The 25,148-nt window shown below is 40.4% G+C and overlaps 1 protein-coding gene across 1 annotated transcript; it reads right to left on the bottom strand.

Annotated features, from left to right (window-relative positions):
* Positions 1–15,384: 15,384 nt before the first annotated feature.
* On the bottom strand, positions 15,385–24,072 carry LOC125083478 (olfactory receptor 1J4-like). Its single transcript, XM_047700128.1, has 2 exons — positions 23,579–24,072; positions 15,385–16,330 (listed from the first exon to the last, which is right to left on the bottom strand). Exons 1-2 carry the CDS (start codon positions 24,070–24,072, stop codon positions 15,385–15,387), a joined length of 1,440 nt encoding a protein of 479 aa, XP_047556084.1.
* Positions 24,073–25,148: the final 1,076 nt, after the last annotated feature.

The following is a 25,148-nucleotide window of genomic DNA, read 5'->3' as shown; positions in this document are numbered from 1 at the left end:
GCTACAGCAACTTCTTTCAAGATATGTCTCCAAAGGCAAAGGAAACAAAAGCGAAGATGAACTTTTGGGACTTCATCAAGATCAAAAGCTTCTGCACAGCAAAGGGAACAGTCAACAAAACAAAGAGGCAACCCACGGAATGGGAGAAGATATTTGCAAATGACAGTACAGACAAAAGGTTGATATCCAGGATCTATAAAGAACTCCTCAAACTCAACACACACAAAACAGACAATCATATTAAAAAATGGGCAGAAGATATGAACAGACACTTCTTCAATGAAGGCATACAAATGGCTATCAGACACATGAAAAAATGTTCATCATCACTAGCCATCAAGGAGATTCAAATTAAAACCACATTGAGATACCACCTTACACCAGTTAGAATGGCCAAAATTAGCAAGACAGGAAACAGCATGTGTTGGAGAGGATGTGGAGATTGGGGAACCCTCTAACACTGTTGGTGGGAATGCAAGTTGGTGCAGCCACTTTGGAGAACAGTGTGGAGATTCCTCAAGAAATTAAAAATAGAGCTTCCCTATGACCCTGCCATTGCACTACTGGGTGTTTACCCCAAAGGTACAGATGGAGTGAAAAGAAAGGCCATCTGTACCCCAATGTTTATAGCAGCAATGGCCACGGTTGCCAAACTGTGGAAAGAACCAAGATGCCCTTCAACGGACGAATGGATAAGAAAGATGTGGTCCATAGACACTATGGAGTATTTTGCCTCCATCAGAAAGGATGAATACCCAACTTTTGTAGCAACATGGACGGGACTGGAAGAGATTATGCTGAGTGAAATAAGTCAAGCAGAGAGAGTCAATTATCATATGGTTTCACTTATTTGTGGAGCATAACAAATAACATGGAGGACAATGGGAGTTAAAGAGGAGAAGGGAGTTGAGGGAAATTGGAAGGGGAGGTAAACCATGAGAGACTATGGATTCTGAAAAACAACCTGAGGGTTTTGAAGGGACAGGGGGTGGGAGGTTGGGGGAACCAGGTGGTGGGTATTAAGGAGAGCACGGATTGCATGGAGCACTAGGTGTGGTGCAAAGACAATGAATACTGTTATGCTGAAAAGAAATAAAAAATTTAAAAAAATTAATGAAAGTTACATATGTATATATCCATGTAGCCTCTATGCAGACAAAAATATAGGACATTTTCATTGCCCTAGTATTCTTCAACAATACCCCAAAGATAAAAAGACAGACACTGTTACATTTGTTGAGTCTATTTAGCAACTAGAACTCTCAATTATTTTGGATGGGAGCATAAATTTGTATAAGCATTTCGGAAATAGTTTGCCTACACATAATATTTCTCACTCTAATGCCCAGACATATTACTCCTGGGTGTGTGCCTGAGAGAAAGAAATACATATGACCCACGAAAGGCATGCTTAAGGATTCCTATCACCTTTACTCATAATAACCAAAAATTGGAAGCAATCCCTCTATGTTCATCAACAGAAAAATTAATCAACTAATATTTGTGTAATGAAATGTTACACAGCAATATAGAGAACAAACTCCTATTATAGGTCATACATGATTGAATCTGACAGACACCATGTTGTGCTAACAAAGCCAGATGTAGGCATTCTACTATAGGATTCCTTTTACATGAACTTTAAAAATGGACAAAACTAACCTTCTGGTAATATTTATCACAAGAATAGTCACCTCTGAGAGGATAGTGCCTCAGAAGGGAAGAGAGGGAACCTTCTAACCAGAAGGAAATATTCTATATCTTGATTTGTGGGGTGGTTATAGTGGCATGTAAACATGGAAAATTTGTAGGGCTGTGCATTTCAGATTTGTGTGCTGTGCTGACTTGTGCCATACCCAGTGCATTTTTGGGAAACTGGCTGGCAGCTCTGTGCTTATAGATGGAACTGTTGATTGAGTTTCACTGAAGTGCATCCTGGCTGGGAGTCGACCTGTTTTTGAGAAGGGAACCTCCAATGCCCATATCTTCAGTTCTTTCCTGTTCAGCCTCCAAAGAAAATCCTTCTAATATTCTATATTCAGGATAGAGGTCTGCCAGCAACATCTGGATAAAGGGCTGTGGGTCTCAGCATTCAATATCTGGTGTGTAGGTATAGTCATGTAATTTCCTTGTTTTTCACATGCTTCACTAATAATAAGATCTTGAGCTGTATGTGGCAATGCCCCAGTCCCAAGCTTCTCCAGAAAGTAAACCTCCCAGTTTCTGCTGGGGTAGGGCAGGGACAGCATTCCCATAGTGTGGGCTGTAAAGTGGAATCTAGGGACCTAGCTTCTTCTGAAATAACTGTCACCTCTTAGAGTTCCCTTTTACTCTTAGGTCCCACGTTACCAAGGGATTCCAGTTTCTGGGCCTTTTGAGGATTCTTTGGTGCTTACAAGATTGACTCTTTTATTTCACCTGCTGGTAGTTTAGGATTCCACTTGTCTGTTAACTCATATCTGTTGATTCAGTCCCATAAAAAAAAAAAGGTTGTACCACATGGAGCTAAACAGTCAAGGAAGACTTTATTCAATATGATTGCAGGTGCAGATGTGGACAAAAGAGAACTATTGTGTCAATTGGTGCAGCCACTGTGGGAAATAGTATGGAGCTTCCTCAAAAAATTAAAAATAGAACTACTATACAACCCACCAATTTCACTTCTGGTCATATACCTGAGGGAAACAAAAACACTATGTTGAAGAGATATCTGCACGCTGTGTTTATTATAACATTACTGACAGTAGCCAAGACATGGAAACAATGGAAGTGTCCATCATCAGATGGATGGATATAGAAATTGTGAAACACACACACACCAGGAATAGTTTTCAGCTATAAAAAAAAAGAATGAAAACATCCCATTTGCAACAACACGAATGGACCTTGAGGGTATTATGATCAGTGACATCAGTCAGAGAAAGACAAATACTATATGATCTCACTTGTATGTGGAATTAAAAAGAAAAGAAAAGAAAAAATCCCAAACTCAAAGACAACTGGATCAGATTTATCATTTCCAGAGGTAGGGTTTGGGTGATTGGGGAATTGGATGAAGGTGGTCAAAAGTTACAAGCTTCCATTTATAGGATAAATGGGGCTATAATGTACAACATGATAACTATACTTAACAATCCTGTACAGTATATTTGAAAGTTGTTAAGAGAGTAGATCATAAGAGTTCTCATCACAGGAAGAAAAATTTTTGTATCTATTCGAGATGATGGATGATAAGCAAACTTACTATGGTAATCATTTTACAATATATGTAAGTCAAGTCACTATGCTGTATACCTTAAACTTATACCGTGCTGCATATCAATTATATCTCAATAAAACTGAGGGGAACATGATTGCAGTAGGAAAGAGAGATTGAACTCGATTCCACTGGAAAAAAAACGGTGGAGGACTTTTTTTTTTTTTTTACATAAGGTCTACATGCAATATGGGACTTGAGCTTATAACCCTCAGATCAAGAGTCACATGCTTTACCAACTGGGCCTGCAGGAGGACTTTTAAGTGCTCAGGGGGGCTGGTAGAAAAGTAATGGAGGCACTTAGAAGGTTGGTCACTGTGATTAGGCCATCTGTGTTTGCTGATTGGCATCACTGGAGTAGGGTTCCTACCCTTCCACTGAGATTGGGAAATAAGTATGCTCTTTCTTCATGATTACATTTCAAAATGATGGCTCCCAGGTACTTGAGAAAGATATTTCTAGATTGTAAAACTGTCAAAAAGCTGGGATAAGTTTTATATATCAAAGAGGGCAGAGGAAAAAAACTAAGTTTTCTAAAGTAAAGCTCTAAGAAAGTGGAGGTCAGAAGCACATAGCCAGGAGAAACTGTCTGCAGCTTAGTGATGTTGAAGACAATGTTAAGATCATCTTTTGCTATTTAATGTGATAGAGTGACTTACCTTATTAAAGTTTTCAAATATAATGTTTAAGCTTTTAATTAAAAATAAATTTTAAAAGTACTGAAATTAGTATTTGAGTAAAATACTATCAGTTTTCCCCACTAAATAAAAGTTTGCAAATGTTAAAAAAAATGCTTAGTACAGTGACTACAGTGATAAGTGACTCATAAGTATAATAAGTGGCTGGTAATTGTTAGCTGTGGGATGCTCTTGGTGCTGATGACAAATAACTCCAAACACTGGAGGAAAAATACAGAACTCCATCTTATTTTGGAAGAAATGATAAGGAAATAAAACAACATGAGTTCTTGTGTCTGATAGCCATTTCTTTGTCTTCATTGGAAAAGTGTCCGTTCATATCTTCTGCCCATTTTTTGATATGATTGTCTGTTTTGTGTGTGTTGAGTTTGAGGAGTTCTTTATAGATCCTGGATATCAACCTTTTGTCTGTACTGTCATTTGCAAATATCTTCTCCCATTCCGTGGGTTGCCTCTTTGTTTTCTTGACCGTTTCCTTTGCTGTGCAGAAGCTTTTGATCTTGATGAAGTCCCAAAAGTTTATTTTCGCTTTTGTTTCCTTTGCCTTTGGAGACATATCTTGAAAGAAGTTGCTGGTGCTGAAGAGGTTACTGCCTATATTCTCCTCTAGGATTCTGATGGATTCCTGTCTCACGTTGAGGTCTTTTATCCATTTTGAGTTTATCTTTGTGTACGGTGTAAGAGAATGGTTGAGTTTCATTCTTCTACATATAGCTGTCCAGTTTTCCCAGCACCATTTATTGAAGAGACTGTCTTTTTTCCACTGTATATTTTTTCCTGTTTTGTCAAAGATTAATTGACCATAGTTGAGGGTCCATATCTGGGCTCTCTACTCTGTTCCACTGGTCTATGTGTCTGTTTTTCTGCCAGTACCATGCTGCCTTGGTGATCACAGCTTTGTAGTAAAGCTTGAAATCAGGTAACATATTGCCCCCAGTTTTATTTTTGTTTTTCAACATTTCCTTAGCGATTCGGGGTCTCTTTTGGTTCCATACAAATTTTTGGATTATTTGCTCCAGCTCTTTGAAAAATACCGGTGGAATTTTGATCGGAATGGCATTAAAAGTATAGATTGCTCTAGGCAGTATAGACATTTTAACAATGTTTATTCTTCCAATCCAAGAGAATGGAATGGTCTTTCATCTTTTTGTGTCTTCTTCAATTTCTTTCATGAGTGTTCTGTAGTTCCTCGAGTACAGATCCTTTACCTCTTTGGTTAGGTTTATTCCCAGGTATCTTATGGTTCTTGGTGCTATAGTAAATGGAATCGATTCTCTAATTTCCCTTTCTGTATTTTCATTGTTAGTGTATAAGAAAGCCACTGTTTTCTGTACATTGACTTTGTATCCTGCCACGTTACTGAATTGCTGTATGAGTTCTAGTAGTTTGGGGGTGCAGTCTTTTGGGTTTTCCATATAAAGAATCATGTCATCTGCGAAGAGAGAGAGTTTGACTTCTTCATGGCCAATTTGGATACCTTTTATTTCTCTTTGTTGTCTGATTGCTGTTGCTAGGACTTCTAATACTATGTTGAACAAGAGTGGTGAGAGTGGGCATCCTTGTCGTGTTCCTGATCTCAACGGGAAGGCTGCAACCTTTTTCCCATTGAGGATGATATTTGCTGTGGGTCTTTCATAGATAGATTTTATGAAGTTCAGGAATATGCCCTCTATCCCTATACTTTGAAGCGTTTTAATCAGGAATGGATGCTGGATTTTGTCAAATGCTTTTTCTGCATCAATTGAGAGGACAGTGTTCATCATCACTAGCCATCAGGGAGATTCAAATTAAAACCACATTGAGATATCACCTCACACCAGTTAGAATGGCCAAAATAAGCAAGGCAGGAAACAACATGTGTTGGAGGGGATGCGGAAAAAGAGGAACCCTCTTACACTTTTGTTGGGAATGCAAGTTGGTGCAGCCACTTTGGAAAACAGTGTGGAGATTTCTCAAGAAACTAAAAATAGAACTTCCCTTTGACCCTGCCATTGCACTACTGGGTATTTACCCCAAAGATACAGATGGAGTGAAAAGAAGGGCCATCTGTACCCCAATGTTTATAGCAGCAATGGCCACGGTTGCCAAACTGTGGAAAGAACCAAGATGCCCTTCAACGGACAAATGGATAAGGAAGATGTGGTCCATAGACACTATGGAGTATTATGCCTCCATCAGAAAGGATGAATACCCAACTTTTGTAGCAACATGGACGGGACTGGAAGAGATTATGCTGAGTGAAATAAGTCAAGCAGAGAGAGTCAATTATCATATGGTTTCACTTATTTGTGGAGCATAACAAATAATATGGAGAACAAGGGCAGTTAAAGAGGAGAAGGGAGTTGAGGGAAATTGGAAGGGGAGGTGAACCATGAGAGACTATGGACTCTGAAAAACAATCTGAGGGTTTTGAAGGGGCAGGGGGTGGGAGGTTGGGGGATCCAGGTGGTGGGTATTAGAGAGGGCACAGACTGCATGGGGCACTGGGTTTGGTGCAAAAACAAGGAATACTGTTATGCTGAAAATTAAAAAAAAAAAGAAAAAGAATGATGTAGTGTCCTTCTGTATCTCTGACTACAGTCTTTAGTTTAAAATCTAATTTATCTGATATGAAAATCACTACCCTAGCCTTCTTTGAGGCCCATTGGCATGAAAGATGCTTCCCCATCCCTTCACTTTCAGTCTGAGTGTATCTTTAGGTTCAAAATGGGTCTCTTGTAGACAACATATGGAGGGGTCCTGTCGTTTTATCCAATCTGCAACCCTTTGCCATTTTATGGGCGCATTTAGGCCATTCACATTGAGAGTGATTATTGATAGATATGTTTTTATTGACATCGTGTTACCTTTGAGGTCTTTCTTTCTGTAGTTTGTCTCTATATTTCTGTTCAATGAGACTTTTAGGATTTTTTTCTCTTTTATAGAACTCCCCCCCCCCTTAATATTTCCTGCAATATTTTGGCTTGGTGGTTACATAGTCTATTAAGCCTTGCCGGTCTTGGAAACTCTTTATGTCTCCATCCATTTTGAATGTCAGTCTTGCTGGATAAAGTATTCTTGGCTGCATGTTCTTCTCATTTAGTGCCCTGAATATATCTTGCCAGTGCTTTCTGGCTTGCCAGGTCTCTGTGGACAGGTCTGACGTTATTCTGATGGGCTTTCCTCTGTACGTAAGGAGCTTCTTTGTCCTGGTTGCTTTCAAGAGGGTCTGCCTACAATTATAATTCTTCATTCTTACTATTAGGTGTCTCGAGGACTTTCGAGAATCCATAATCTTGGGGGGAAACCATTCTGCCTCTAGTACATGAACGCTGGTTCCATTCGTGAGATTGGGAAAATTTTCATGAACAACTTGTGCCACTATATCTTCTAGACTTCTTTCTTTCTCCTCCCCTTCAGGGATTCCAATAATTCTGACGTTGGAACGTTTCATGGCATCATTTATTTCCCTGATTCTGTTTTCATGGCTTCTAAGCTGTTTGTTCCAGGCTTACTCCTGATCTTTTCTCTCTATCTGTTTGTCCTCCAGATCACTAATTCTATCTCCTGTCTCAGTACCCTAGCTTTTAGAGAATTTAGATTAGATTTGAACTCATTGAGAGCATTTTGAACATCAGCCCTGGTGGCTTTCAGTTCTGCCCTAACATTATGAACATCATCCCTGGTGGCTTTCAGTTCTGCCTTAATCAATTCTGTTTGGTCTTCCATGGCTTTCTCCAACCTAGCTATTGCCTGGATAATTGTTAGCCTGAATTCCCTTTCCAACATATTGTCTATGTCAATAGCCATTAGCTGTTGCAGAAGGCCCATCCTCTGTATTTTCCTTCTGTTGGGCATTCCTCCTCCTAGTCATTTTGGTGAGAGATGACTGAACAGATGTAGCTGGATGTATCGACTGTGGTGCAGTCAAGGTGCACCCTGGAACGCTTCTGAGCAATCAGGATTCCCCACCCAAATGAGAGAAAAAAGAAAAGAAAAAGAAGAAAAAGAAAGAGAGAGAGACAGGTAAAAAAGGGAAGACAAAAGAGAAGGCTCAGCCCAAATGGGCCCCAAGGTAAGATTTATGAAGTATACAAACAAAAACAGACAAACAAAAAGACTGATAAAAGTATATGACAAGATAATATATATATATAAAAGCAAAAAAAAAAAAGGAAGAATCTCATCAAAAAGAACCCCAAGTATAAGATTTATATACTATCAGGACAAATACAAATATACAGAAACACTGGCAGAAGAAAAAGATGGGAGAGTGGTTATAAATCTTCAGTGTGGGTGAGGAAGGCTATTTTGATTCTTCCTGGATGTATCATGATATCTTTGTTAAAGACTCAACTTTCCTAAGATAAGGGGGGATTAAAAATTGGTTTACCTATAGGGGTAGCATTGTTTGGGGAAAGAGGATTACCTTGAAGTTTAACTCTATATGAATATTAGAAAATAAAAATAAAAAAGAATTAACTAGACTAAACTAAACTAAAATTTTTAAAAAATTTAAAAAATAGAAAAGCAAAATAAAAACACGGGTGTATGTATCAAAAAGTTCAGGTTAGAAGCTTATTATGGAATTTGATGTACTGGACATCTCATTGTGATGGTAAATAGGTTAAAAAATTATCTATATAAAAAAAATGAACCAGAATAGTGGGAACGAGTTAAAAGTAAAAGTTGTATCTATGAAGTAGTGGTGGTTGTTCTCCTGTCATCTTTTTTTCTTTTTCCTTTCCTGGTTCATTTTCTGGGGGAGGGGCCTGCCCTGTGGGTTTTCAGTCAATGATGTTCCCTGAGTTAAATCCTCCCACCCCACTCAAGGTGGTGGGCTCTGAGGAAACTGATTTTTCAGGCTTTTGTTCTCTGGAGGTTTTTATGTTTGTTTGTTCTTCTTTTTTTTTTTTCTCTCACCTTGACAGCTTTTGATGGTTTTTGGAGGTTTAGAGGAAAGCAAACTGCACCTGACCTCCCTCTCAGAGAGAAGCCTCAGTCTGCTCCCCTGTGGGTGCTGCAGAGCTGCTGGCAGAGCAGATTTGGAGTCACGGTCCCTGGGGATGCAGGATCGCCTGCTTGTACCCAAAACCATGGCAGCGGCGGCTGTCTGGGCAGCTCCAGACCGCCAGAGAGGTTCCAAGCAGCGATCACACACTGAGATTTTCCCACTGGCCCTGGCTGAGAGTGCCTGGTCTTTCCGGGTCTGAGAGCACTGGGCTGGCACCTGCATGCACCTCTCTCAGGGGAGCGTGTGGGGCGTGTGGGTCTCAGGCTCTGATAGCACGGCGTGGCATTCTGCCATCTGGCGAGGCTCGCAGCCCCTCACAGGAGCCAGACCCCATGCGTTCTTGGGCACGCTGGTGGCTCAGGGACCAAGACCTGGTTTCTCTGCCACACTCTCTCTGGCTCAGCACCAGGGGAGGCTGTCCTTGGTCCAGGGACTTAAGCCCTTGTCCCTAGTCGCCCCAATTCCCACAATTTACCCCCATGATCCTTTGATCTTTTTGAGTGCTTTCAACCAGACTCCAAGTTAATGTTGGTCCCCAGACACAGGGCACTCTCATATTGGGGTATTACTTTCCAATCAGCCGCCTCTGGTGGCTCCCTCCCCCTTTTGTTTATCTTGCATTATCAGTCCAACATTCCCACTCTGCTTTACCTGCCCACTGGCATCTTCTGCCCCTGTAGAAATCCAGACATGTATAATTCTGATCTCAGGCTGATTTCATGGGTGATCGGAGTTCTTTGGTAGGTAATCAGCTCACTTTAGGGTACAGGTTGAAATGGCGCCTCCTCCTACTTCCCTGCCATCTTGTCTCCCCTAGGATGTGCTTTTAACTGGGATAGAGTTGGGGGTGATGGTGAAGAGCTTTCTAATTTGTCCATTATGGCATTTGCCTTCCTCTTGCTTGGAAACTTTCTTTAAAAAGCAGATGGTTAGAAACTTTTTTCTTCATTTTTAAAAGACTTTATATTTTTTAGAAGATTAAATTTCATTTATTATGTGCATAGCACTTTAAAACCTAATCAAAATTATTCAAAGTGCCTAACCTTCCAGTATTTTCTTAAATATCAGTTCACAAGACCAGAAATCCAGAACAATCTATTCTACCATCTACTTCCCATTAATTACAAAGACCAGTCTAGTCTACCTTTGAAGATATTCTTTTGTCTGTTCCCATGCCATAGTCTTCATTCAGGCACACATCATCTGTGACCTGGATGTACAATGACCTGCTAATTGAGCTCTCTGTCTCTAGGCTCTCCAATTCATTGCCAGCTCATCTGGCACATTGGTTACCTGAATGATCTTTCTAAGATATAACATAACCTTCCCCAGATTTAATCCCTACTGCATCCCTGGTGGATGCACTAGCCGATGGCACCCATTCACTTGCAAGGCAATGTCTAGATCCCCCTACAGGTAGTATCCTAACCCCTTCACCATATAGTCCTTGTCTGCCTGTCTAGACTCACCTGTTGAATCCCCCCTCAACTCATACATACATATGCTTTAGCAACACCCACTTTTTTACATAAACAGAATTTACTATGCTATTTCAATGCCTTCATTCACTCTGTTCCCTCTGCCAAGACTGCCATTTCTTGGGGCTTGGTCAGTTAAGCATCTGACTCTTGATTTAGCTCAGGTCATGATTTTAGGGTTGTGGGGTTGGGCTCCTAAAATTCACCCTCTCCCTTTACTTCTCCTTCCCACTTTAAACAACAACAACAAACTATTATTTCTTTCATTATGTATCATAATCCTTCAACAACCAGCTACAGAACTGCCTACCCTGTAAAGCTTTTGGTGATATCCAGTCAGTGTTAACTATATCCTCCTTGTGTTACTGCCATTTATTACATTTAGGTCACTGTCTCTAAGCCCATTTCCCTCAATTGGAAAATGCAGATAATAATGCACAGGCTTCATAGGATTATTATGAGCATTAAGGAGGTAAAGCTTTTAATACAATGCCCAGCACACTAACCATGCACAATAAGCACAATTAGTAGTAGTAGTATTATATTAAAGCACTTTTTAATACTCCTGTATATTTTTAGTTTACCTATCTCTACACTACTAAAATGTTCCCTTCTTTCATATGGAGGTTGTATCTTTATCCACCTCTATATGACCAGGTCTAGACACACTGACTTAGAAAATGTAACTTTCTAAATAGCTAATGAATGAAAGAATCTATATGATAAGGAAAGTCTCACTATTTTCCTGCTTTTTACTCTAATTATCCTTAATGAAAAAGAAATTAAAATTCATATATATCTGAGTCCCCTCCTGATTTCATTTATAACTTCTTTCTCAAAGAAACTTTCTTGGGCTCAAAGACAATAATCAATGCAGCTCCTGTGGTTTTTTCCTTTAAAAGCTAAGTGATTCTAAGTCTTTTAAAAAAAATTTAATTTTTTTATTTGACAGGAAGAGAGAACACAACCAGGGGAGGTGGGAGAGGGAGAAGCAGGCTCCCTGCTGAAGACAGACCCTTAACCAACTGAGCCACTCAGGCACCCCAGTTCTGGTTCTGTAGTAGATCTTCTCATACAATTACCATCTATAACAAAATACATGTAAATCATATATTATATATATATATGTATATATATATATATATAAATTATATACATACAATTTCAACTCAGATATGTAAATTTTAAGAGGAAAATCCTATTTTGATATATATATGGTATCAATATATATGATACCCATATCATATATATCAATGTATTGGTATATTATATATAGCATATATATCGATATATATATGTGTGTGTGTATATATATAAAAAACGTGTGTGTGTGTGTGTGTGTGTGTGTGTGTGTGTGTGTGTGTGTGAAGAAATGGGGAAGGGAAGGAAAAAATAAAATAAGATGAAAACAGAGATGGAAGCAAACCATAAGAGACTCTTAACTATAGGGAACAAACAGGGTTGTTGCTGGAGGGGAGGTGGATGGAGGGATGGGGTAATCAGGTGATGGGCATTAAGGAGGGCATTTGGTATGATGAGCACTGGGTGTCATATGCAACTGATGAATCACTGAACTGTACCTCTGAAGCTAAGAATATACTACATGTTAATTACATTTCAATTTTAAAAAGAATTAATGGTAACTTTAAGTTTTGAGAAGGATATAAATTAGTCAATTGAAATGTCAATAATTACTAACTTCCAGAAGTATTTGTAAACCTGTGATTACCTCACACACTCACATTTTTTCAAAAAAATGTAGGGGAGGTGAACCATGAGAGACTATGGACTCTGAAAAACAATCTGAGGGTTCTGAAGGGGCAGGGGGTGGGAGGTTGGGGGAACCAGGTGGTGGGTATTGGAGAGGGCACGGATTGCATGGAGCACTGGGTGTGGTACAAAAACAATGAATACTGTTATGCTGAAAATAAATTAAAAAATTTAAAAAAATGTAGCAAACTTTGTTCTAAACCTAAGGGGATGCTTTATTGGGGAAGATCATGAGACAGCCCAGATATGGCTGAGGGGAAAACATATACCTCAAAAGTGATTTCCAGGAGTTCTATATACATATCCAAATCAATATGGCACATACCAGTTTGCTTTGGGCTGTCCACAACCAAGGAAAACCAATCTAGCAGGACAAGTATTGCTAGAACACTTCCCAGCAGGCAAGTGGACTTGGCATTTCTTGAGAAAAGTCTGTTTAGAGCAATGTCACCAGCCCATGGCTAAAAATATGAATGACAGCATTACTTTTTGGAAGATTAGCGTGACAGGGCTAGGCAGATTGTCAGGGATCCAAAACAAAGAACTGCAGTGCATACAGAAAACTGAATCAAGTAATCGAGGGTGTGTCTTGGCCTAGCAAGGCAAACTTTCTCTAGACCAGCAAGAATAGTTCCTGCCCTGTTCAGGTTTTGTTTTGGCCATGCTTGAGCCTGAGTCTGCAAACAAGGTGACTCCATGGCTATAGTTTAATCAGGCAGGGTGGGGGTACTCCCTGTCCTTCCACAAGGAAAGCTGGGATGTTAAACAGCAGCTTCATCAGCTCCCAGGTCAAGGGCCACTCTTGAAGTGAATATTGAATAAGTAGAGAGTAAGATAACTCTGCTGATTTGTCTTTCTTCATCTACCCACCCACAAACTCATCCATTGCTCCTTAGTCATTTGATTCTAGCCCAAGCCACAGAAGATGTGCTGCTGCATCCTAGGATAGCTCATTGCCTGTGAACTGGGAATATAATCTATATGCTGTGCTCCCATAATCACCGTAATTCAGTAGTATCTGTGCAAGTTCTGCTCCAAATCTCATCTCTGATGCACAGGTAGGGAAAACTAATCTTCATTATTTTTTATTGGCTAAGCCAAATTTCTAATTTCATTTACTTCAAATAAAAAACATTAGGAGAAGAATAAATGTAACAAGATGGGGTTGGGAGGGAGACAAACCATAAGTGACTCTTAATCTCACAAAACAAACTGAGGGTTGATGGGGGGAGGGGGGTTGGGAGGGGGGGTGGGGTTATGGATATTGGGGAGGGTATGTGCTATGGTGAGTGCTGTGAAGTGTGTAAACCTGGCGATTTGCAGACCTGTACCCCTGGGGATAAAAATATATGTTTATTAAAAATAAAATTAAAAAAAAGAAAAAGAAAAAGAAAATGTTAAATTATTAAAAAAAAACATTAGGTGTTTTACAATTTTTACATTTACACAGAAGAAGAAATTGAGGTTAACAGGAAATAAGTCAATTGCCTGAGGCCACACACTTTGGTAGCTACAACTGAGTTCTGTCTTTCCCAAATATTCTTCTCTTTTAACTGCATGGTGCTAACTCGCACAAGAATTTGTGATCCTGTTTATCCTTAACTAAGTACAGACTGAAGAAAGAGAACCCTGTGGTTCTTCACTGGATGCTGAAGAAAATTGGTCACTTGGGCTCATAATACAAACCTGGAGTCACTAAACTGAGTAGAAATGACTTTCAGGGAGATAAATAAGAGCTTGAATGAGAAAGTCACAAAATTCAGTGGGGGCAACAGAAGACTGGGCTATGGATGCCTTCTTTTCTACTCATTCTCCATCTGGATTGAGGCTGTCTGTTGATTGAAAATCACACATGCATTCAGAAAGCTTCATAGATAACTGGTCTGAGAGTGAATTGCTGACTGAAGGTAACCATAGTCTGTTAAGAGGGAGCACTGGGTATGGTGAATAAACAGTGAATTTTGGAACACTGGAAAAAAATTTAAAAAAAAGAGTGATCAGTATTCCTAAAATCCAGAAAGCTCAAGTTCCTAAGTGGAGCACCTGAACTGATAACAATGGATAGTTTCCTGGAGCTATATAGGGCAGCATACACTTTCTTCTTCTAGTCCACCATCAGCACCACCACCAACAACAAATAAAAGAGCACAGAATAGGAGGTGAGGAAAGGAAAAGAGATACTTTTCACATTCCCAGTTATGGACACTTTATTGCCAAAAGAGCCCTGTTAGTATCTTCTGAGGTTCTTAAAAACTTATAACTTCCCAATATCACCTCATCTCCCCCTCCCCCTAGCACCTGGCAACCACCATCCTATTATCTGCTTCTATGAATTTGACTATTTTTATGTTCCACATAGAAGTGAGATCATGCAGGATTTGTCTTTCTGAGTCTGGCTTATTTCACCTGGCATATTGTATTGAGTTTTAGCTACGCAAGATGAACAAGTTTTTGAGACCTAATGTATACCAAGATGACTATAGATAACAATACTGTGTTGTGTACTTGATGTTTGCTAAGAGAATGGGTCTTATATCTCCTCACCACACACACAATGATAAAATGAAATGATAACTATGTAGAGGTGTTAGATATATTAACTAGCTTAATTGTGATCATTTCACAACATGTACATATCAAAACATCAAGTTGTGTACTTTAAATACATATAACATTTATACGCCAATTATACTTCAATAAAGCCATTTAAGGGGGGTGCCTGGGTGGCTCAGTGGGTTAAACCTCTGCCTTCAGCTCAGGTCATGATCTCAGGGTCCTGGGATCTAGCCCCACATCGGGCTCTCTGCTCAGCGGGGAGCCTGCTTCCTCCTCTATCTCTGCCTGTCTCTGCCTACTTGTGATCTCTGTCTGTCAAATGAATAAATAAAATCTTTACAAAAAGCCATTTAAGAAAAGAACTAATAAATTCCCAGGATAAGAGGAGAGACATAAATTCTATTAGCTATGTGATATCACAATCTAATAGAAAAGAGCAATAATCAGTACTGTCAACTCAGGATTCACGGTTCATACTAAAGAATTGGTAGGAAAAGAGACAATAACTGTAATAGAATGTAATTGAAGTTATCAAATATTTACTGAGCACTTATTCCATACTAGCCTCAAGATTAGGGGTCTAACATCTGAGGATACATGAATACATACATCTGTTATAAAGATGAGCAGATATCACTGATATAAGACTGTTACCCTGTTGAAGAGTTTCTCCAAGGCCCCCTTCATGTCTCTGTTCCTTAGGCTATAAATGAAAGGGTTAAGCAATGGAGTGACCACTGTGTACATCACAGAGGCAATTATGTTCCTGTCACTGGAACTGCTGGATGAGGGGAAAAAATAAAGCCCAATAATTGTCCCATAATACAAAGATACCACAGAGAGGTGGGAGCCACATGTGGACAAGGCTTTGAAGATCCCTCTGGCAGAAGGAACCTTCAGAATGGTGGCTCCAATGTGGCCATAAGAGATCAAGATGCATATTAGTGGGAGGGTAATGACTGCCACTCCTGCTGTGAAAATGACCAGCTCATTAAGTGATGTGTCTGAGCAGGAGAGCTTGAGCAGGACACCAAGGTCACAGAAGAAATGGGAGATGCTGTTGTCAGCACAAAAGGACAGTTGGGCCAAGAGGAGGGTGTGAGACAGGGCACTGGCAGAGGAGAGGATCCAGGATACAGCTACTAGCAAGATACATACCCCTCCTCTCATGATGGTGGCATAACGGAGGGGGTGACAGATAGCCACATACCGATCATAGGCCATTGAGGTGAGAAGGAAATTGTCCAGATCAGTAAAAAATATGAAAAAATACATCTGTGTTACACACCCTGCATAGAGGATGGATTGATCCTGAGTATGCATGTTTATCAGCATCTTAGGGACAGTGACAGATGAGAAAGAGACATCCGTGAAGGCCAAGTGGCTGAGGAAGTAGTACATGGGCGTGTGGAGGCGAGAGTCCAGCCTGATGAGCAGGATGATGAGTAGGTTCCCCAGCACCGTGGTCAGATACATGCCCAGGAACAGGGCGAAGAACACACCCTGCTGCTCTGGGTGGATTGGGAGTCCCAGGAGGAAGAACTCGGACACGCTGCTCTGATTCTCCAGCCTCATGCTCCTCTTGTTAAGGATGGAGCCTCATGTCTGAGTGCCATGTGGTATATTAGAAAAATAATACAATTAGAAATAGATTCACATTCTGACAATACCACTTCATGTTTGTGAGTTCTGGGTAAGTGACCCACTTTGAGTCTCAATTTTCTTATCTCCAAATTGGAGACATGACTATGAGCCTGTCATGAGAAAATAGCTAATATCAAGAAGATAACATTAGTGAAGCACTACTGCAGATAGTTGGCGCAAATCAGTGTTAGTTTCCTGCCCTCTGTTTCATGAGACCCCTTTATTTCTCCCTCTGGACTGTTCATTCCCCTCAACAGGCCAATAATGAGTAGGGTTCAGGTGCCACAAAGCCACTTCCTTATGGGATTAAGATCTGATATAGGCAAAGGTCATATACATCAATGAAGAAGTTGGGAATACAGATGAAGTCCAACCACATCCTGCTTGGTAGAGAATGACACCTCTGATAGCCCACTGTTTTGGACTTCTCCTATTTTCTCTCAATTCTGCCTGGTTTCCCTCATGCTTTGTAATTAGGATTACTTTTTCCTAAACTAGTAAACTAACCTAGTCTATGGGATTTGAGATTTTAATAAAAATCCATGGATACAACTTTATCGTACCTCTCTCTCTCTCTCTCTCTCTCTCTCTCTCTCTCTCTCTCTCTGCATAAACCTTTATAAAGGTCACATATGGACTCTCACTCCACAACATCCAGCCTTCTGGCCAATAGTACTTCAAACACAGCTTACCAATAACGGATATTTCTTTGACACTGAGGCTGTGTGCTGTAGAGGGCAAAGCATGAGCTTTGTAATCAGACAGAATGGGTTAAAATCACCTTTCTGCTATTTGTCAGATCATGTCTTTGGGCAAGGCATTGAACCTCTTGGAGCCTCAAGTTTTCCTCTCTAAAACAAGTACTAGTCCCTGAATCAAAAAGAGTTAAATGTAGAAGAATGAAACTCAACCATTCTCTTACACCATACACAAAGATAAAATGGATAAAAGACCTCAACGTGAGACAGGAATCCATCAGAATCCTAGAGGAGAACATAGGCAGTAACCTCTTCCATATCAGCCACAGCAACTTCTTTCAAGATATGTCTCCAAAGGCAAAGGAAACAAAAGCGAAGATGAACTTTTGGGACTCCATCAAGATCAAAAGCTTCTGCACAGCAAAGGGAACAGTCAACAAAACAAAGAGGCAACCCACGGAATGGGAGAAGATATTTGCAAGTGACAGTACAAACAAAAGGTTGATATCCAGGATCTATAAAGAACTCCTCAAACTCAACACACAGAAAACAGAGAATCATATCAAAAAATGGGCAGAAGATATGAACAGACACTTCTCCAATGAAGGCATACAAATGGCTATCAGACACATGAAAAAATTTTCATCATCACTAGTCATCAGGGAGATGCAAATTAAAACTACATAGAGAACAATCTGAAGGGTTTGAAGAGGTGGGAGGGGGTGGGAGGTTGGGGGAACCAGGTGGTGGGTATTGGAGAGAGCACAGACTGCATGAAGCACTGGGTGTGGTACAAAAAACAATGAATACTGTTATGCTGAAAATAAATTAAAAAATGATTAAAAAAAAACCACATTGAGATACCAACTTACACCACTTAGAATGGCCAAAATTAGCAAGACAGGAAACAACATGTGTTGGAGGGGATGTGGAAAAAAGGGAACCCTCTTACACTGTTGGTGGGAATGCAAGTTGGTGCAGCCACTTTGGAGAACAGTGTGGAGATTCCTCAAGAAATTAAAAATAGAGCTTCCCTATGACCCTGCAATTGCACGACTGGGTATTTACCCCAAAGATACAGATGTAGTGAAAAGAAGGGCCATCTGTACCCCAATGTTTATAGCAGCAATGGCCACGGTTGCCAAACTGTGGAAAGAACCAAGATGCCCTTCAGCGGACGAATGGATAAGGAAGATGTGGTCCATATACACTATGGAGTATCATGCCTCCATCAGAAAGGATGAATACCCAACTTTTGTAGCAACATGGACGGGACTGGAAGAGAGGATGCTGAGTGAAATAAGTCAAGCAGAGAGAGTCAAGTATCATATGGTTTCACTTATTTGTGGAGCATAACAAATAGCTTGGAGGACAAGGGGAGATGGAGAGGAGAAGGGAGTTGAAGGAAATTGGAAGGGGAGGTGAACCATGAGAGACTATGGGCTCTGAAAAACAATCTGAGGGGTCTGAAGGGGAGAGGGGTGGGAGGTTGGGGGAACCAGGTGCTGGATATTGGAGAGGGCACGTATTGCATGGAGCACTAGGTGTGGTGCAAAAACAATGAATACTGTTTCGCTGAAAATAAATAAATTTATTTAAAAAAAAGAGTTAAATAAGGTAATGCATGTAAAACACCTCACTCCTAGGAGGCATCCTACAAGAAGTGATATTGCTCCTATTAAATATATGCAAAGAACTCTAGTGAAAAAACTCAGGGTCTTATCTTCAGTGGAACCCAGAAAAATGTAACTGGGGCTAGTATCCAAGATCTATAAAGAACTTCTCAAACTCAACACCCAAAAAAACAAGGAATCCAGTCAAGAAATAGCAGAAGACATGAACAGACATTTCTCCAAAGAAGACATACAAATGGCCAACAGACACATGAAAAAAATGCTCCACATCCCTTGGCATCTGGTAAATTCAAATCAAAACCACATTGAGATATCACCGTATACCAGTTAGAATGGCTAAAATTAACAAGACAGGAAACAAGAAATGTTGTATCGATGCAGAGAAAGGGGAACCCTCTTACACTGTTGGTGGGAATGCAAGCTGGTACGGCCACTCTGGAAAACAGTATGGAGTTTCCTCAAGAAGTTAAAAATAGAGCTACCCTATGACCCAGAAATTGCACTACTAGGTATTTACCCCAAAGATAAAAATGTAGTGCAAAGTAGGGGCAACTACACCCCAGTGTTCATAACAACAATCTCCACAATAGCCAAATTGTGCAAAGAGTTGAGAAGTCCCTCACTGGATGAATGGATAAAGAGATATTATGTGTGTGGTAATAATATTCCACACACTAGCATATCACTCAGCCATCAGAAAGGATGAATACTTACCATTTACATCGATGTGGATGGAACTGGAGGTTATTATGCTGAGCAAAATAAGTCAATCAGAGAAAGACAATTATCATAATGTTTTCACTCATGTGGAATAGAAGGAACAGGGTCTGCAAAGGACTATAGGGAAAGGAAGGGAAAACAGAATGGCAAGTTGTCAGAGAAGGAGAAAAATCATGAGAAACTCTTAAGTATAGTGAACAAACTGAAGGTTGCTGGAGGGGCAGTGGGTGGGAGGATAGGGTAATTGGGTGATGAGCATTAAGGGGGGCACATGATGTGATGAGCACTGGGTGTTATACGCAACTGATAGATTATTGAACACTACATCTGAAACTAATGATGTACTATTGGTTGGCAATTGAATTTAAATTAGAAAAATATATACCTTCGGGGCGCCTGGATGGCTCAGTGGGTTAAAGCCTCTGCCTTCGGCTCAGGTCATGATCTCAGGGTCCTGGGATCGAGCCCTACATTGGGCTCTCTGCTCAGTGGGGAGCCTGCTTCCTCCTCTCTCTCTGCCTACTTGTGATCTCTGTCTGTCAAATAAATAAATAAAATCTTTTAAAAAATACCTTCAAGATAAAAAGAAAAGAAAAAATAATCTTCCCTGGGCCCAAGGCTTGATGCTTTCTATGAAAGTATGAGACTATATTAGGGAATTCAGGCAGGAAATCATAAAACGGAATCTAAGAGACCTGTAATATAGGTACTATGTAAAGCAAAAAAGGAACCAAAGCTCTCTAAGTAGAAGTTGTCTTTCAAATATAATTTCAGGTGGAAGCAACGATGCTGTCTAAAGGGGAGGGAGTGATCAGGGACTTTGGAGAGAAGCATTGGAAAGGGCTGGTTGACAGTGCCTGCAGTAAGAGCAGCTAGGAACCAAGCCACACTAACACTAACCAACTGAGAACTAGGATTTTACATCTAAGACTTGAATAATGAGATGGGGGCCCCAGCCTGGATCTGGTGATATGCCCACTAATTGTATGCAGCCAGTTGGCTCTCTTCCTCATTTCCCCAAGGTTTAGCGTTAAAGGTTTGAGAGTCAGTGGCCAGTGGTGAGTGTGGTATCCTTCTGTTTATGAACTAGTAATAAGAAGTGACTTCAGGGAGAGCACAGAGAAGTGATGAACATGCACATGCACGCACACACACACACACACACACACACACACACACCTGCTCCTGATGAAGGATACCCAGTCCTGCTCTGAACTTCATGCACAAGTCATCTAGCTCCTGGGAGTATGGGTTTGGCTTCTCAGCTTCTCGTCAGCACACCCAGGGACCAGATTCAGCCTACAACTTCCGTGATCCTAACCCTCTCACTGACACAGAAAAAAGTCATGAGCCTGGAGCTTATGACTTCTTATCCTTCTTAAATCACCAGCTTCAGAAACGGAGATGGGAAGACTCCATTCGACTCACCAGGGAAAGAGCCCAAGGAGACAGGACACCAAGCTCTAGGTTAGAGACCTGCATTGAACATGGATTAATTGCTCAGTTCTCTTCTCCCTCCCTCCAGCACAGATGCCCTAGGGCAATGTCCCTAAACTTCCATGTTCAGCAGAACCTCCTGGGAGTTCATTAAAGATGCAGATCCCAGCCCCACCTCCAGAGATACTCATGCATGAGATCTGGAGACAGCTAATTCCGAGGCAGGTGGTTCTAAGGGAAGACTTTGAGGAAACACCATCCTTAGGAAGAATATCAGAGTGTGAGGCCAAAATGAGATGCTGATTTCCTGATCCTTGCTTGCCAGATTTGTGTTTCTCCTAGTTAGGTCATAGCTTAGGATATCGTGGGATCTTACAGCTTCCATGATTTAAGTCTTCACAACAGTGCTCTTCAAATTGTAGTTCACAGATCTGCAGCATCAACGTCATGTGGAAACTTGTTAGAAATGCAAAATTGGGGGTCCCATCCCAGAACTACTGAATAAGAACTCATGGTAGTAGATTCCAGGACCCTGTGTTTAAATAACCTCTCCAGGATTTTTTTTTAATTTGAGTAATTTAAGTCGACAAACGATGTTACATTAGTTCCAAGTGTACAACAGTGATTCAACTTCCCTATACATTATGCCATGCTCACCACAAGTGTAGCTACCACCTGTCACCATACAACATTCTTGTTAATTATATTCCCTATGCTGTGCCTTTTATCCTTGTGACAGAAATGCACACTGAAGTTTGAGAAGCTCCGCTTTTATTCTTCACTTGGGAAGGTGGGGTATCTGTGGATAGTCAGTGCTGAACCTGGAGTGGCATTTGTAGGAAAGTAGTGATGCTTTCAGAGAGATGCACTATAATTTTGTTATATTTACAAAGAAGGCCAGCGTGAAGCATGCTTTCACTTGTGATTGCATATGAGGGCTAAGCAGCAACAACCACACAGTGTTGGCAAAGGAGGGTTGGTGAGTCTTGATTTCCTACCGGGCCCTCTGTCTTCAGAGCTGTTGTTGTAACATTTTATATCATGGGCAGAGGGTAATACATTTCCTCTTATTCAGGTGACAAGCAGTTTGGATACTTTGATTTCAAAAGATCTAACAGGTGTAAGGTGGTATCTCATTGTGGTTTTTATTTGTATTTCCCTGACAGCAAAATATCTATAAAGATGGAAAGAAAATCTGTTTAAGATACCTAAGATTTACCAAAATGAGGCTTTTAAGTTTCTTTGACTCTTACCTTGCACATTTTTTTTCCCTGGCAAGCATATAGGCATTCCACAGAAAGCCCCTGGGGTCTTGGAGACAGAACAATTACCACCATTAGTGTGGTTCTAGGGAAACAGGAAACAGTGTAAAGAACCTGTGCTCTCCAGGGGACACCCAAAGACCACTGCTCCATGAGCAGGCACCCCTCTCCTGGGCCTTAATTCCCTTATGTGTACAGTGGGGACACTCAGCTGTTAGCTTCCCCCTTCCTCATCCTCCCACCATCTGCCTATGGTAGTTTCTATCTTCCTGGGCAGGTCATACAAGTCAAGACATGTTACAGTGGGGTTTATTTATTTATTTAAAACAAATTACCCAAGGTATAGTATGTTGTTTTTGATGTGATGTTCAGTGGTTCATTGTTTGCATATAGCACCCAGTGCTGATCGTGTCATGCACCTCCTTAATGCTCATCATCAAGTTATCCCATTACAGTGGGGTATAAATGCTGGTGACCTTTGCAGACCTTACCCTGACTATACACATTTGTTTGGTCCATATAGTATTTTAAAACTGGGATGCTCACATAAAAAATCCAATTGGGAGCTTTTATTAAAAATTGGAGGATTTGCAAAAAAAAATACATAAGAGAGTGTAATGAAATGAAATAGCTAATTCTTTAGAGTTGGGGCATGTTAAAGCCTGAGATTACGGGCCCAATAATAAGGGGTTCCAAAAATCTCAAATAAGGGATAACCAAAACCAAATCATTATATTATTCATGCCCCCAAGTTGCAGAAATAAGTAATAAAGTTAAGTTAGCATTTGCTGATCAAAAGGTATTTATAAAAGAGAGCATTGTTAATACGTGAATGGAATTCTGGACAACAAATATTTACCACGCACATCCAACATGCCACCATTTGCTTTAGGGTGGGAACATTAAAGTTTTGAAAAATATTCAAATGGAAAATCAAATACATACATCAACCAAAATGAGGTTTTGATTTAAATAAATGTTATATCACTGTGAGGAAAAAGTTGCCCCACTGAAGAGTTTCCCCAGGGCCTCTTTCATGTCCCTGTTCCTAAGGCTGTAGATAAAAGGGTTTAACATGGGTGTGACCACTGTGTACATGAGAGCCACAATGATGTCCTTGTTAACTAAATTGCCTGATGTGGGGAAAAGATATTGCCCAAATATTGCCCCATAATACAGAGACACTACAGACAGGTGGGAGCCACATGTGGACAATGCTTTGCAGATCCCTTTGGTGGAAGGAACTTTCAAGATGGTGGCCCCAATGTAGCCATAAGATACCAGAATACATATGAATGGCAGGGTAATGACCACCACTCCTACTGTGAACATGACCAACTCATTGAGGAAGATATCTGAGCAGGACAGTTTGAGCAGAGCACCAAGGTCACAGAAAAAATGGGAGATGGTGTTAGCAGCACAGAAGGATAACTGGGTGAGGAGAAGGGTGTGGGAAAGGGAGCTGGCACAAGACAGGATCCAAGATATAGCCACTAGTAAGGCACATAGCTCTTCCCTCATGATGGTGGTATAATGAAGAGGGTGACATATAGCCACATAGCGGTCATATGCCATTGATGTAATAAGGAAGCTGTCCAGGTCAGTAAAAAATATAAAAAAATACATTTGTGAAATGCACCCTGCATAGGGAATGGATTTGTACTTAGCATGCATGTCCATCAACATTTTGGGGACAGTGACAGATGAGAAAGAGACATCCGTGAAGGCCAAGTGGCTGAGGAAGAAGTACATGGGGGAGTGGAGGTGAGAGTCCAGCCTGATGAGCAGGATGATGAGCAGGTTCCCCAGCACCGTGGTCAGGTACATGCCCAGAAACAGGGCAAAGAACACTTCCTGCTGCTCTGGCCAGATGGGGAGCCCCAGGAGGAGGAACTCGGACATGCTGCTCTGGTTCTCCCTCCTCATGATACTCTTTCCTCTGCTGGGAATGAAGAATAGTTGAAATTATTAAGGACTCTGAAATAATCATTTTTAGTAGTCATATGAAAAATATATATGTTTTATTTGGAAAAAATATATATTTTATTTATATGTTTTATTTTATTTTAAATTATTATGTTTTATATATGAAAAATATATATGTTTTATTTGGAAACTTATTTCTCATTTTTTTTATATGTTGGCACATAACAGAATTAGAAAAATTGTTGATGAAGGACTGTTAATGAGAGCCAGCTTTTCCTGGGTTAGTGACAAACCAGAATTCTGACACTGATGACCAGACTGTGGAATATGATGTCTCAGCCATGTTACTACCCCAAGAATGCTCTGTGTTGAGTATTCCAAATCATCAACCATAGCACAGCAACCTCAAGAAGCTTTGACTTCAACAATTTGAATTCAGTTGTTCAATTTCAGATGGGAGGTGGATTTTTCAAATAAAAGGATACAAATAGTATTTATTGGCTAAAAAGCACTCATCAATATACATACATTTTAATTTTAATTCAGTAGAGGGTTCTTCCAATTCAGTAGAGGGTTTTTATGAAACTCTGAATTATATTATCCATTCTCCCTACGGCAGCCGAAGATAGATTTTTTTCTTTAAAACCTATATTTCTTTCTAAAAATCTAAATAACTTTCCCTGTTTGAAAACCCTCAAAGTTTTCCTGTTGATCTTAAGATGAAGTGTAACAACCTTAATATGGCTTAAAGACCCTGAAAAATCTGTCTCTCCTGCATTTCCAACTCTTCTCCCTTACCTCCACCTCTCTCACTCTTGGCTGACTTCTCTGTTCCAACTTCTTAGAAACACACATTTACATTTTTTTAAAATTTTTAAAAAGATTTTCTTTATTTATTTGACAGAGAGATAGAGAGCACAAGCAGGCAGAGCAGCGGGCAGAGGGAGGCTCTCCACCAAGCAGGGAGTCTGAGGTAGGTCTCAATCCCAGGAGCCTGGGATCATGACCTGAAGTGAGTTCTTGTTTTCCCATAAATTTGCAGGGAATATATAATCTGTTGGAACTTGAGGCAACTG

The sequence above is a fragment of the Lutra lutra genome, chromosome 13 (assembly GCF_902655055.1).
Source record: "Lutra lutra chromosome 13, mLutLut1.2, whole genome shotgun sequence".
In the NCBI taxonomy this organism is placed as follows: Eukaryota; Metazoa; Chordata; class Mammalia; order Carnivora; family Mustelidae; genus Lutra; species Lutra lutra.
This window is presented reverse-complemented; position numbering and strand designations above follow the sequence as displayed.